Source organism: Grampus griseus, assembly GCF_964374135.1.
Source record: "Grampus griseus genome assembly, chromosome: 7".
Classification (NCBI taxonomy): Eukaryota; Metazoa; Chordata; class Mammalia; order Artiodactyla; family Delphinidae; genus Grampus; species Grampus griseus.
The window spans coordinates 30713395-30727873 of NC_139001.1; the positions used below are offsets into that span (position 1 = coordinate 30713395).

The following is a 14479-nucleotide window of genomic DNA, read 5'->3' on the forward strand; positions in this document are numbered from 1 at the left end:
TAATTTCATTCTTTTACATGTAGCTGTCCAGTTTTCCCAGCATCACTTATTGAAGTGGCTGTCTTTTCTCCATCGTATATTTTTGCCTCCCATATCAAAGATAGGGTGATCATATGTGTGTGGATTTATCTCTGGGCTTTCTAACCTGTTCCATTTATCTTTATTTCTGTTTTTGTGCCAGTACCATACTGTCTTGATTACTGTAGCTATGTAATTGCCCCAAGATTGCTTTGGCTATTTGGGGTCTTCTGTGTTTCCATAAAAATTGTGAAAATTTTTGTTCTAGTTCTGTGGAAAATGCCATAGGTAGTCTGATATGGATGCAATGAATTTGTAGATTGTTCTGGGTACTATAGTCATTTTCCCAATGTTGACTCTTCTAATCCAGGAACATGGTATATCTCTCCATCTGTTTGTATCATCTTTAATTTCTTTCATCCGTGTCTTACAGTCTTCTACATACAGGTCTTTTGTCTCCTTAGGTAGGTTATTCCTAGGTATTTTATTCTTTTTGTTGCAATGGTAAATGGGAGTGTTTCCTTAATTTCTCTTTCAAATTTTTCATCGTTAGTGTATAGGAATGAAAGAGTTTTCTGTGCATTAATTTTGTATCCTGCTACTTTACCAGATTCACTGACTAGCTCTAGTAGTTTTCTGGTAGCATGTTTAGGATTCTCTACGTAGAGTACCATGTCATCTGCAAACAGTGACAGCTTTATTTCTTCTTTTCCAATTTGGATTCCTTTTATTTCTTTTTCTTCTCTGATTGCTGTGGCTAAAACTTCCAAAACTATGTTCAATGATAGTGGTGAGAGTGGGCAACCTTGTCTTGTTCCTGATCTTAGAAGAAATGGTTTCAGTTTTTCACCATTGAGAACGATGTTGGCTGTGGGTTTGTCATATACGGCCTTTATTAAGTTGAGCTAGGTCCCCTCTATGTCCACTTTCTGGAGTTTTTATCATAAATGGGTGTTGAACTTTGTGGAAATCTTTTTCTGCATCTATTGAGATGATCATATGGTTTTTCTCCTTCAATTTCTTAATATGGTATATCACATTGATTGATTTGCATATATTGAAGAATCCTTTCATTCCTGGGATAAACCCCACTTGATCATGGTGTATGATCCTTTTAAAGGGCTGTTGAATTCTGTTTGCTAGTATTCTGTTGAGGATTTTTGCATCTATGTTCATCAGTGATATTGGCCTGTAGTTTTCTTCTTTTGTGACATCTTTGTCTGGTTTTGGAATCTGGGAGATGGTGGCCTTGCAGAGTGAGTTGAGAGGGAGTGTTGAGAGGGCCTTGCAGAATGAGAGGGAGTGTTCCTCCCTCTACTACATCTTGGAAGAGTTTGAGAAGGATAGGTGTTAGCTCTTCTCTAAATGTTTGATAGAATTTGCCTGTGAAGCCATATGGTCCTGAGCTTTTGTTTCTTGGAATATTTTTAATCACAGTTTCAATTTCAGTGCTTGTGATTGGTCTGTTCATATTTTCTATTTCTTCCTGGTTCAGTCTTGGAAGGTTGTGCTTTTCTAAGAATTTGTCCATTTCTTCCAGGTTGTCCATTTTATTGGCATAGAGTTGCTTCTAGTAATCTCTCATGATCCTTTGTATTTCTTCAGTGTCAGTTGTTATTTCTTTTTCATTTCTAAATCTGTTGATTTGAGTCTTCTCCCTTTTTTCTTGATGAGTCTGGCTAATGGTTTATCGATTTTGTTTATTTTCTCAAAGAACCAGCTTTTAGTTTTATTGATCTTTGCTATTGTTTCCTTCATCATTTCTGATCTGATCTTTACGATTTCTTTCCTTCTGCTAACTTTGGGGTTTTTTTGGTTCTTCTTTCTCTAATTGCTTTAGGTGTAAGGTTAGGTTGTTTATTTGAGATGTTTCTTGTTTCTTGAGATAGGATTGTATTGCTATAAACTTCCCTCTTGAAATGTTTTTGCTGTATCCCATAGATTTTGGGTTGTCGTGTTTTCACTGTCATTTGTTCCTAGGTATTTTTTGATTTCCTCTTTGATTTCTTCAGTGATCTCTTGGTTATTTAGTAGTGAATTGTTTAGCCTCCATGTGTTTGTATTTTTTACAGTTTTTTCCCTGTAATTGATATCTAGTCTCATAGCACTGTGGTCAGAAAAGATACTTGATACCATTTCAGTTTTCTAAAATTTACCAAGGCTTTATTTGTGACCCAAGATATGATCTATCCTGGAGAATACTTTACGAGCACCTGAGAAGAAAGTGTATTCTGTTGTTTTTGGATGGAACGTCCTATAAATATCAGTTAAGTCCATCTTGTCTAATGTGTCATTTAAAGCTTGTGTTTCCTTATTTATTTTCATTTGGGATGATCTGTCCATTGGTGAAAGTGGGGTGTTAAAGTGCCCTATTATTATTGTGTTACTGTCGATTTCCCCTTGTATGGCTGTTAGCATTTGCCTTATGTATTGAGGTGCTCCTATGTTGGGTACATAAATATTTACAATGGTTATATATTCTTCTTAGATTGATCCCTTGATCATTATGCAGGGTCCTTCTTTGTCTCTTGTAATAGTCTTTAAAGTCTATTTTGTCTGATATGAGAATTGCTACTCCAGCTTTCTTTTGATTTCCATTTGCATGGAATATCCTTTTCCATCCCCTCACTTTCAGTCTGTATGTGTCCCTAGGTGTGAAGTGGGTCTCTTGTAGACAGCATATATACGGGTCTTGTTTTTGTATCCATTCAACCAGTCTATGTGTTTTGGTTGGAGCATTTAATCCAATTATATTTAAGGTAATTGTAGACATGTATATTCCTATTACCACTTTCTTAATTGTTTTGGGTTTCTTCTTGTAGGTCTTTTCCTTCTCTTGTGTTTCCTGCCTAGAGAAGTTCCTTTAACATTTTCTGTAAATCTGGTTTGGTGGTGTGGAATTCTCTTAACTTTTGCTTGTCTGTAAAGGTTTTAATTTCTCTGTCGAATCTGAATGAGATCCTTGCTGGGTAGAGTAGTCTTGGTTGTAGGTTTTTCCCTTTCATCACTTCTAAATATGTCCTGCCACACCCTTCTGGCTTGCAGAGTTTTTGCTGAAAGATCATCTGTTAACTTTCTGGGGATTCCCTTGTGTGTTATTTGTTGCTTTTCGCTTGCTGCTTTTAATATTTTTTCTTTGCATTTAATTTTTGATAGTTTGATTAATATGTGTCTTGGTGTGTTGCTCCTTGGATTTACCCTGTATGGAACTCTCTGAGCTTCTTGGACTTGACTATTTCCTTCCCCATGTTAGGGTAGTTTTCAACTATAATGTCTTCAAATATTTTCTTAAACCCTTTCTTTTTCTCTTCTTCTTCTGGGACCCCTATAATTCGAATGTTGGTGTGTTCAATGTTTCCCAGAGGTGTCTGAGACTGTCCTCAATTCTTTTCATTCTTTTTTCTTTATTTCACTCTGCAGTAGTTATTTTCACTATTTTATCTTCCAGGTCACTTATCCTTCTTCTGCCTCAGTTTTTCTGCTATTGATTCCTTCTAGAGAATTTTTAATTTCATTTATTGTGTTGTTCATCATTGTTTATTTGCTCTTTAGTTCTTCTAGCTCCTTGTTAAACATTTCTTGTATTCTCTCCATTCTATTTCCAAGATTTTGGATCATCGTTACTATCGTTACTCTGAATTCTTTGTCAGGTAGACTGCCTATTTCCTCTTCATTTGTTTGGTCTGCTGGGTTTTTACCTTGCTCCTTCATCTGCTGCATATTACTCTGTCTTCCATTTTGTTTAACGTACTGTGTTTGGGGTCTCCTTTTCACAGGCTGCAGGTTTATAGTTCCTGTTATTTTTGGTGTCTGCACCCACTGGGTGAGGTTGGTTCAGTTGCTTGTGTAGGCTTCCTGGTGGAGGGGACTGGTGCCTGTGTTCTGGTGGGTGGGGCTGGATTTTTTGTGTTATGGTGGGTAGAGCTGTGTTCTGGTGGTGTGTTTTGAGGTGTCTGTGAACTTGGTATGATTTTAGGCAGTCTCTCTGCTAATGGGTAGAATTGTGTTCCTGTCTTGCTAGTTGTTTGGCATGAGGCGTCAAGCACTGTAGCTTGCTGGCCGTTGGGTGGAGCTGGGTCTTAGCATTGAGATGGAGATCTCTGGGAGAGCTCTCGCCGATTAGTATTACATGGGGCCAGGAGGTCTCTGGTGGTCCAATGTCCTGAACTTGGTTCTCCCACCTCAGAGGCTCAGGCCTAACATCAGGCCAGAGCACCAAGACGCCGTCAGCCGCACAGCAGTACTCAGAAGGAGCAGTGGGTCACCCTTGTGGATGAACGGGAGTACACACCAAGCGGTAATCTTATTTTTAAAAAAGAAACGTCCAATAGAAACCTCTTGCTTCATTGTCTTCTTAGGATCAAAGTACATTGAGTAGTACTTCATAAGAGATACATATAAGACTATTGTAAGATAGTCTTACAATATATTGTAAGACTATTATAAGGTATATTGTAAGACTATTTGGAGAACTGCCTCTAAATATTATTTTTCTTTAAATATAAATGCTTGTGTTAATAATGGGTGAGCAGTTAATACTTATGTCTATGATTTATGAAGCACTGTGTTTTATCCATTCAGTCATTCACTCCACAAATATGCTGCTATTATGTTCCAAGATCTGTGCTTGGTGTCCGGAATCCTCGGAGGATCTATAGTCTTGTTTGGAAGAATGACAAACAGTTACAATATAGTATGTGTGATAATGATAATTGCAATAGCAATTAATGTTTATCCAGCCTTTCATTTAGTATTGTGCTAGTGTAACTGCCCATTTTCCATAGGAAAAAAAGAATATTTTAAAGAGGTTTAATAAATAGTCCACAGTTACAAAGGTAGTGTTCAAACTCAGGACTTCAATAAATCCAAGAGTTTGGAACTAAGGAATGGTTTGATAAATGCTCTGGCTTAAAAAATTTCATCCAGGGACTTCCCTAGTGGCACAGTGGTTAAGAATCTGCCTGCCAGTGCAGAAGACATGGGTTCAAGTACTGCTCCAGGAAGATACCACATGCCACAGAGCAATGAAGCCCGTGCACCACAACTACTGAGCCCATGTACCACAACTACTGAAGCCTGTGTGCCTAGAGCCCGTACTCTGCAACAAGACAAGCCAGCACAATAAGAAGCCCACGCACCGCAACCGAGAGCAGCCCCTGCTCGCCGCAACTAGAGAAAGCCCGCGCGCAGCAACAAAGACCCAACGTAGCGAAAAAATTTAAAAAATAAACAAACAAATAAATTTATTTTCAAAAAGAAAAAAAATTTTATCCAGTAGTGATATGTGGGATCAATGAGAATAGGGAGAGATTGACACTTAAGAGCAGAGTTAGTAGGTTATTACAATAGTCTGACAGAGAGTAACAAAGGCTTGAACAATAGCTAGGGGAATTAAAACATCACAACAGGTTGAAGCCATTTTGAGATGGACTCTGCAGTAATTTACTTAGCTTCTATGCCGTCTGCACGGAAGTGAGTCCAAAGTCCTATGCTTGGCCCAAGCTCTGTGGGGTATCAGACTATCATTGCCTTAGGAGAAAACTGATGATGTAACTCAGCTGTAAGTGGCTTCCTAATTTCCTTCCATTCTTTCTTCCTCAACCCATACCAGCTAGAACCAACGTCCTGTTCTAGAATTTTAATCTCTAAGCTTCCTGTCACTCTGCCCACCTCTACCACCCTCCCCAGCTTTGCATTCCATACTGTTAAAATCCTCATCGTCCCCCCATCTGAGAGTCTGCAAGCAATGGAGTTTGCATTCACTCTACTTTCTGATCTTGGCCTCAAACTAATTTCAGATGATTTTTCCTACACTGGTGCTCACCATATCAGGTTTCTTAGCCCTGATTATGCATCATGAAATAAAACACCAAGGAATCAGTGAAGGTGCACACAACAGGTAACACTGGAGTCAAAGGATTTGGAGACAAGAGTGGTGAATGTAGATTGGGTCTCTAGAAGTTAATCGCTCTGAATTGCAACTCCTTAGCCTGCTAAAGGTGATAATAAAACTCATGCAAAAAGTCCCTTGTGATAATCAAATTATACAGATATACATATGTATTTTCATTAAAGAATATTATTTTTTAAAAGTCCTATAGTTCATTTCTCTGAATTCCTTGTATCTGGAGAAAGCTGAGCTAATTTGTTCATGCAGCCATAAACCAAACAATTGTTAACTCTATAACAACGTAATACTTAGCCAAGATGTTAGCAAACTTTTCAAAAAGCTAACATTAAAAAAAATGAAATTAAAGGCAAACAGAGTAAGAGTATTACATTCATTATGCCTATCTCCAAAAACAATCTTATCAAGCTTCTAAAAAGACAGTGCCCTGGAGATTTTCTGTACCAAAGTTTAAATATTGTGCAGCTCATTAATCAAACAAACACAATCTAAATAAAGAGTAACTATGTCATATGGCCATAAATTACAAGCTTGAGGAAAATCCGCACAGTAAAGCAGCATGATAAAAGGTGATCACACATTTTTTTTTAAGCTAATTCCATGGAACATGCTTGGCACCTATTAATAACTGTACTGAATGAAAGGAGTATGTTGACTGCCTGAATGAATGACCATCAGTCTCAAAAGCATCACCTTTCAGGGCTAAAACCAACAATCTATTAAACATGAAATTACTTATGCAAATTTTGAAGCAACTTTAAAAATGATGATGATGATAATAATAAAGATGATGGGGATGTTGATGATAGTGGTAGCAACAGGACTTACTCTGACTCAGGCACTGTTCAAAGTACTTTACACATGATAACTAATTTTGTCTTCATACTAACCCTCTGAAGAAGGTTTTAATATTATTTCCATTCTACAGACCAGAAACTAAGGCAAAGATGGATGAGCAACTTGCCTAAGCTCCTAGAAGTAATAAGCAGCAGAGCTGGGATTTGAACCCAGGCAGTAGCTAGGGATGAACTGGAGATGAGTGCAGAGCAAAGCAAGTGCCCGTAAACATGCCAGCAACTAACTTTGTATAACAAGTTACTCACATTAAAAACATGAAAAATCCAGGTTGATAGGTTGGATTCATTTTATACACATAGAGTAAAATATTGCAAGACTGTTAAAACACAAGGCACAAGATTGTTAAAACACAAGTAATATTCAAGGAGCTGACATCTAAGAAAAACACTGCACCACGATGAAAGCTGCAATGTTCACTTTAAACTGTTGTTCAAAGAGAAGAAAAAAGCAATTAAGAAATCCAGGTTGCAGAAGAGCTGGAAGCATTGAGGCTCATTTGTATACATGTTTGTCAGGAAGTTCTCATATCATATAAAGAAAATGAGAGAAAAAAGTAATTTAGCAATTAATTTTAGAATTAGGTTTCACTCAAGTATTCTACTTATCTTGATGTTTCCTATAAAATAAAAACTGTAATCTAAAAAAAAACAAACATTAAATTGAAATAAAATATTCTTATTCACATAAGTAGAATATACCTCAATGCATCCATTGTTTTCGGCGATGTCAAGAGTTCTGTCTGCACACCATTCATAACTTCATCTTCTAAGTCCTGTGTGGAATTCTGTAGTGAAACAAACCCATAAGCATGTGGATGTTATGCACATAAAATTGAAGGTTTGAATAAAAAGTCTCAACAGGAGAGAGTAAATGGTTTTACTCTGGATATATACAGCGTGCTCCAATTTCTTTGAAGGCTGGAAACAGGTGTTAATCTTTTCAGTGCTTTCAATGTTCTTTTCTCTTCCGTTTGGTTTCTGAAATACTCAAACGGGCCATTTACACAAGGCAGTATGTTAAGAGCTTTGGAATACATCATTTAGCTTCCTGCTACTCAACCATAAGCTTTTGGGACTGAGTGTTTTAAATCAGCAAGGAAAAGGGGTACCAAAGGGAAGGTTCCATTGACAGGTAGTGATGTATTAGCTTTAATGTACTGTACTTGCTTGCATCTCCCTGGTGACACTAAAAATATAAAGAAAGCAAAATTCATGAAAAAAAGGTTGCCTGGCAAGGTCACTTCTATCAAAAGTGTGACAGGACTAGTGCAGGAAAAGAAATCTGGAGTTCTTACTTTGCCTTAAGACTTTAATTCTGAGGATGATTTTCAGCACAGAGAAACTAAAATTAACCACTTAACTTCTAAAATGGTAAACACTCTTCTACTGCAGAGAGGTAAGAGGGCAAGAGAGGTCCTGCACTCCAGGATGGTGGCAAAGTTGAACTGGGTGATACATAGAGGAGAGATGGATTCTAGAAAGCCAGCCCGCTTGAGATTCTCATTTAGTAAGACATTAGTCCTCTGTTAGGCTTTGGAACTGAACTTTTTTTTCTTTTTTTAAACATCTTTATTGGAGTATAATTGCTTTACATTGGTGCGTTAGTTTCTGCTTTATAACAAAATGAATCAGCTATACATATACGTATATCCCCATATCTCCTCCCTCTTGCGTCCCCTCCCACCCTCCCTATCCCACCCCTCTAGGTGGTCACAAAGCACCGAGCTGATCTCCCTGTGCTATGCGGCTGCTTCCCACTAGCTATCTATTTTACATTTGGTAGTGTATATATGTCCATGCCACTCTCTCACTTCGTCCCAGCTCACCCTTCCCATTCTCCGTGTGGAATGAACTTTAACAGAGTAATTCTGCAGACACACCACTCTTCAGAAGCAGAGTCACAGATAGCGCTCATTACAAACTTAGATTTCACTGAAACAAACTACATGGAGCATTCATGGATCTAAATGTATCATTTCAACCAAAAAATGCAACAGATGAGTTAAAAGGCTGGACATAAAGGAATTAGGTTAATATTTTGAAGAAAACAAGACAGGGAGGCACAACTTAAGCGGTGTGTCATTGTGAACTGATTAAAAAAACTTACTTCATTTTTAGATTGAAGAGCAACATTTCACCTAGGGGTTGGTAGTTTTGGGAAGCACTTGATCTACACTAGATTTAAAAAATTTATTCACTTTTTCGTCTTCATGAGGATAAAGAAAGAAAAAAAAATCCAAAAAGTTGAAGGATGCTTTTTAGTTTAAGGTACTAAATCTTAAAAGATGAATGTCTTTGAAAGCTTTCAAACATTCACCTTATTATGAAGGGCTTGATGTGTGCTTACATTGAAAAGTCACAGGGTTGGGCAGGTTACAAAAATACTTGAAGAGACAATTTAACAAAATATACATACTTGTGACTACTGCACATGACAGAACATTTGATGACTGCATTTAGGTCAAAATCAGAATCACTGACTCTCTCATCTCTCTCTCTCACAAGAGGGAGCTCCATGAAGGGTGAGGCTGTATCTAGTCCTCTCTACATTAAGCACACAACACACAGAATTGATTTAGTGAACGTTAATGAGTAAATAAGCTGAATGGCATTCTATTAGCTTCCTAATACTGTGCAATAAATTCAAAATTAAATGGCTAAAAAACATTATCTCCCATAGTTTCTGGGAGAGATTTAGAAGTGGCTTGGCTGGGCAGTTGTGGGGTAGAATCTCTCATAAGGTTGCAGTCAAGGTGTCAGCAGGGCTGCAGCTGCAATCATCTAAAGGCTTAACTGGAGCATTAAGATCCACTACTTTTTCTCTTATAAAAGCTTCATTAAGATATGCTTTATATAACATTAAACACACCCTTTGAAAAAGTACAGTGCAGTCCTTTTTCACTTATTCACAGAGTTTTGCAACCATCACCACTATGTAATTTTAGAACAATTTCAAAACCCCACAAAGAAACCCCATACTCATTAGCCAGCACTCCCCATGTTTTCTGCTTCCCACAGCCCATGGCAATCATTTACTTTCTGTCGCTAAGGATTTTTTTAAAAATACAAATTTATTTATTTGTTTGTTTGTTTATGGCTGGGTTGGTCCTTTGTTGCTGCACGCAGGCTTCCTCTAGTTGCTCTTCGTTGTGGTGTGCGGGCTTCTCACTGAAGTGGCTTCTCTTGTTGCGGTGCACGGGCTCTAGGCTCAGTAGTTGTGGCTTGTGGGCTCTAGAGCGCAGGCTCAGTAACTGTGGCGTGAGGGCTTAGTTGCTCCGCGGCATGTGGGATCTTCCCGGGCCAGGGCTCGAACCCAGTCCCTGCATTGGCAGGTGGATTCTTAACCACTGCGCCACCAGGGAAGCCATGTCGATAAGGATTTACCTATTCTGAACATTTTATATAAACAGAATCATAAGATATGTGGCTTCTATCACTTAACATGATGTTCTTAAGACCCTCCCATGTTGTGGCATGTATCAGTATTTCATTCCATTTTTTGGTCAAATAATATTCCACTGTATGGATGTACCACATTCTGTTTACCCATGCATCACTCTATGGGCATTTGGGTTGTTTCCACTTTTGCTTACGATTATGAATTATGCTGCCACGAATATTTGAAAGTGTTCAATTGTGAAATAATGCTAAGAATGAGAAATTCTTGCACGGACAGATGTTTTTCATTTCTCTCAGGTATACACCTAGGAGTGGAATTGTTGGGCCATATCTTAACTCTATGTTTAACATTTTGAGGGACTGCTATAGTATTTCCAAAACATCTGCACAATTTTGCATTCCCATCAGTAACATATGAGGGTTCCAATTTCTCAAAATCCTCACCAACACTTGTTATTTTCCTTTTTTAAAAAACAATTTAGCCATCATAGTGGGTGTAAAGTGGTTTTTGTTTTGCATATACCTAATGACTAATGATTTGCATTTCCCTAATGATTAATGATGCTGAGCTACTTGTCATGAGACTGTTGGACATTTGTATATCTTCTTTGAAGAAATGCCTAATTATTTGTATTTTTATTATTGAGTTGTAAGAGTTTCCTAAACATTCCATATACAAATTCCTTACGTATACGATTTCCAAATCTTCTCCCATTCTATGGGCTGTGTTTTCACTATCTTGATAGGCCCTTTGAAGCACAAAAGTTTCTAATTTTAATGAAGTTCTATTTATTTTTTCTTTAGTTCCTTGTGTTTTGGTGTCATATCTAAGAAATACTGCCTAACACGAGGTCACAAGGATTTACTCCTATATGTTTTCCTAAGTGTTTTACAGTGTCAGCTCTTACATTTAGGCCTATCACCATTTCTAGTTAATTTTTGTACACTGTGTGCAGTAGGGGGTCCGACTTCATTCTTCACATGTGGCTATTTAGTTGTGCCAGCACCATCTGTTGAAAAGACTATTCCTTCTGCACTGAGTTGTATTAACACCCTTACCAAAACTCAATTGACCAAAAATGCAAGGGTTTACTTCTGGACTCTCAATTTTATTCTATTGATCTATATTTGCATCCTTTTGCCAGTATTACACAGTCTTGATTACTGTAACTTTGTACTAAGTTTTGGAATCAGGAAGTAAGAATTCTCCAATTATTTTTTTAAGTTTGTTCTGACTATTCTGGGTTCTTTGCATTTTCATATGAATTTTAGAATCTGAGCATCAAGTTTTGCAAAAGTGCTAGCTGGATTTTGATAAGGATCACATTGAATCTGTAGCTTAATTTAGAGAGTATTACCATCTTAACAAAATAAGTCTAGTCTATGAACAGTTAACAGTGGCAGTTATTAAAACAAATATTCTTTTTTGGCTTTGTAATACTACATGGACATACATCCTCGGAATGTCAAAGAAAAAACTGGGATGTTTGTTATAAGGTTTTAACTGTATTTTTGACTCTGCTCCTTACTCCAACTGTAATTTTCTTGTTGATCCCATGCCAAGGTAAGAAAACAACGTATTTTCTGGTTCAAATCAACGTTCCGCAAGGTTCAAAGGAATTTTTTTTGAGTTCTGGTTAGATAGTAAGTAAAGGTTTTATTTATGTCAACGAAGTACCTAATGCTCCGAGTATATGAAAATGTCAATTAGAATTTGAAAGCAATACTGGCCCAACTGCAATGTGATAATCTGCTCAAGGGTATTTCTGAACTGACTACACTTATATAGCAATCATGTCAATCACTACAGACTTAAAGAAAAAACACACATTCACAGATTTATGTGTCTAAGACAAAAGTTCTACTATTTTAAAAGCTGCATCAAAAACTCTGCTTGCCACAGCTATCAAAAAGGGTAGTTAAAAAAAAAAAAGCTTCCGTGGTGGCGCAGTGGTTGAGAGTCCGCCTGCCGATGCAGGGGACACGGGTTCGTAACCCAAGTCCGGGAAGATCCCACATGCCGCGGAGCGGCTGGGCCCGTGAGCCATGGCCGCTGAGCCTGCGCGTCCGGAGCCTGTGCTCCGCAACGGGAGAGGCCACAACAGGCCCGCGTACCGCAAAAAAAAAAAAAAAAAAAAAAAAAAAAGGGTAGTAACTATAGTTTATTATCTCAACTAATGGGCAGTGTTTGTCACTTGCCAAAATCATTTCTATATATTGAAGTAAAAGAATTCTTTGATATTCTCTAGAGATGGGGCAGGCAGACAGATGCTTAGGACATCCTACAAGGACACAAAGTCAATTCCCAGTTGACTTCAACAATACTGTAGCAGTGCAGTGCTTCAAGACTTAGACAAAGACAGCTTATTTCTTGACAGGGTCCATAAAAATCACTTTTCCCAAAAATTACCAAATAAATGATATGCCATAATTTAAGAGCGCTTAGGCTTTTCCTTCACTAAATAACAGGATGAAAAGAAGAGTCACAAAATCACACAAAGCTAAAAATAAAAATTATATATATTTTTTCTCATAGCTTATTTGAATAACTTTGAGCCAAATCTGTAAAATGGTGACTTTTAAATTTGGGAATAAAGGGGTAAAAATCATTTCATTATGAAGAGCTAGGGTATAAACAACAGATGCTGAACAGTCACTATATTTCTTCAGTTTAGATTTGAGAAATATTAGTTACGTGATTTCAAATCCTCAAATTTGTCTCCAGAAAATACTATGGTTTGGCAAGCTCTATGCTTAATCTTATTGGTAAAATTATTATAATTTCTATTTTTAATGTTAACTTAAAATAGATCTGATCGGTTGCATAGAATACAAGGTTATAAAGATATGTTGAAATTTACTTTGTCTCTTCCTTTTGCTCACATTACAATACTTTGCTCCCTAATAAAGTTCACCAGGAGGTCGTGTCTTGCCAGTCAAGCAGAGACCTTTAAGAAGCTTGTCCTTTACCTCTTTGATTATCAGAGCAGGGAACGTATCATATGTGGCTCTCACAACAGACACGTTTAATTACTACAATTTTTAAAACGTGAACATTTTTAGCAACACTTTCAGGATCATGGGAGCATTTCTGACAGCCAGAATGAGTTGGATTTAAACATCACTGTGCTATTTTTAGCTTTAAAATCAACACTTACATAAATACTCCCAAACCAATTAGCGGCAGCTGGAAAGTAAAGGTGTTCACATTTAGTTAGCACGAGTGCTCACGACAGCAAGTGTTCACAGGCTGCACGGAAGGGGCCAAGTACCAGGCAGGGCAGCCCTCTCTCTCCAGTGTGATCCTGGTGTTGGCACCAGGCTGTCGTTTCAACGTTCACTGTGGGTGTAAGTCACCGATTTCGTACAGGAAAGTGTATTCATGACGTAGCCTCATTAAGTTATACATCTCCAAATAAACTTAACACTCATGGTAAAACTTTTTGGAAGAAAACGTTACCCACATTCTCATCACTATTCCCTAGTCATGCACAGCTATAAAACAATATTAAAAACAGCTTTACTGCTCAGTTTTTTCTCTCTCAGATGAGAACTGAAATAGATGTTATCTGTAGATGGCTTGCTTTGACTTACAGGTGAAGATATATGGCCTTGATTCCCCACCCCAATGCATTTTAGCCACATTTGAAACCACTTGCCTACAAAATTTTAATTACAATTCAGTTATGGTTCCAAAACTCAGGTGTATTTTATAACAAGATTTGCATTCTGAAAAGCCAACTGCAAGTTTCCTTTGAAATTGCATATGAATTTTAGAATGAGAGTAATAGAAAAATTATACAGAGAAGACTTGAATGCTAGGTTATGTGCCTGGTGCTCATACATAAACATCATGTAAATTATAAAATAAAATTCTGGGCATAATTTCAGAATATTTGTTTTGACTTTTTAGAACATGAATATCTGTACTAAAGTAAAAACAAGTTGTATCTGATACGCACACATGAGATGAACATCCATTTTGGTAGTCAAGCACTGTTATTTAAGCTTGATCTAAGATATTTTCTTCATGCCTTGGGCAATGCCGTGCCATGGGAAATATCTCAGTTGGCTTCAGAGATCCTACCCCAAAATGTTTCAGTCCTAGCAATTTGACACGTCCATAACTTATTTTATATAAATGATATGTTTATTCATTATATATATATATATACATATATAACAAACGTAAATGTTATATATACAAAATGTATATTAGGTTGTATTGGGTTGGCCAAAAAGTGCCTTTAGCTTTTAACTAAAAAGACATTTTTCATTTTCACCAAGAACTTTATTG

General features: G+C 37.3%; 1 protein-coding gene across 3 annotated transcripts in view; it reads right to left on the minus strand.

Moving 5' to 3' along the window:
- PARD3B (par-3 family cell polarity regulator beta) overlaps window positions 1-14479 on the minus strand; it is a gene marked incomplete at its 5' end in the record, with an annotated part of 1039339 nt that overhangs the window by 508444 nt on the left and 516416 nt on the right. For 2 of the 3 annotated variants that reach the window (XM_082658175.1, XM_082658174.1), the window contains one exon: window positions 7483-7568. In XM_082658175.1, the coding sequence (XP_082514301.1) occupies window positions 7483-7568 (86 nt within the window). Of the gene's footprint in view, window positions 1-7482; window positions 7569-14479 lie in introns of those variants that run through there. The other variant, XR_014296988.1, reaches the window with a different exon arrangement.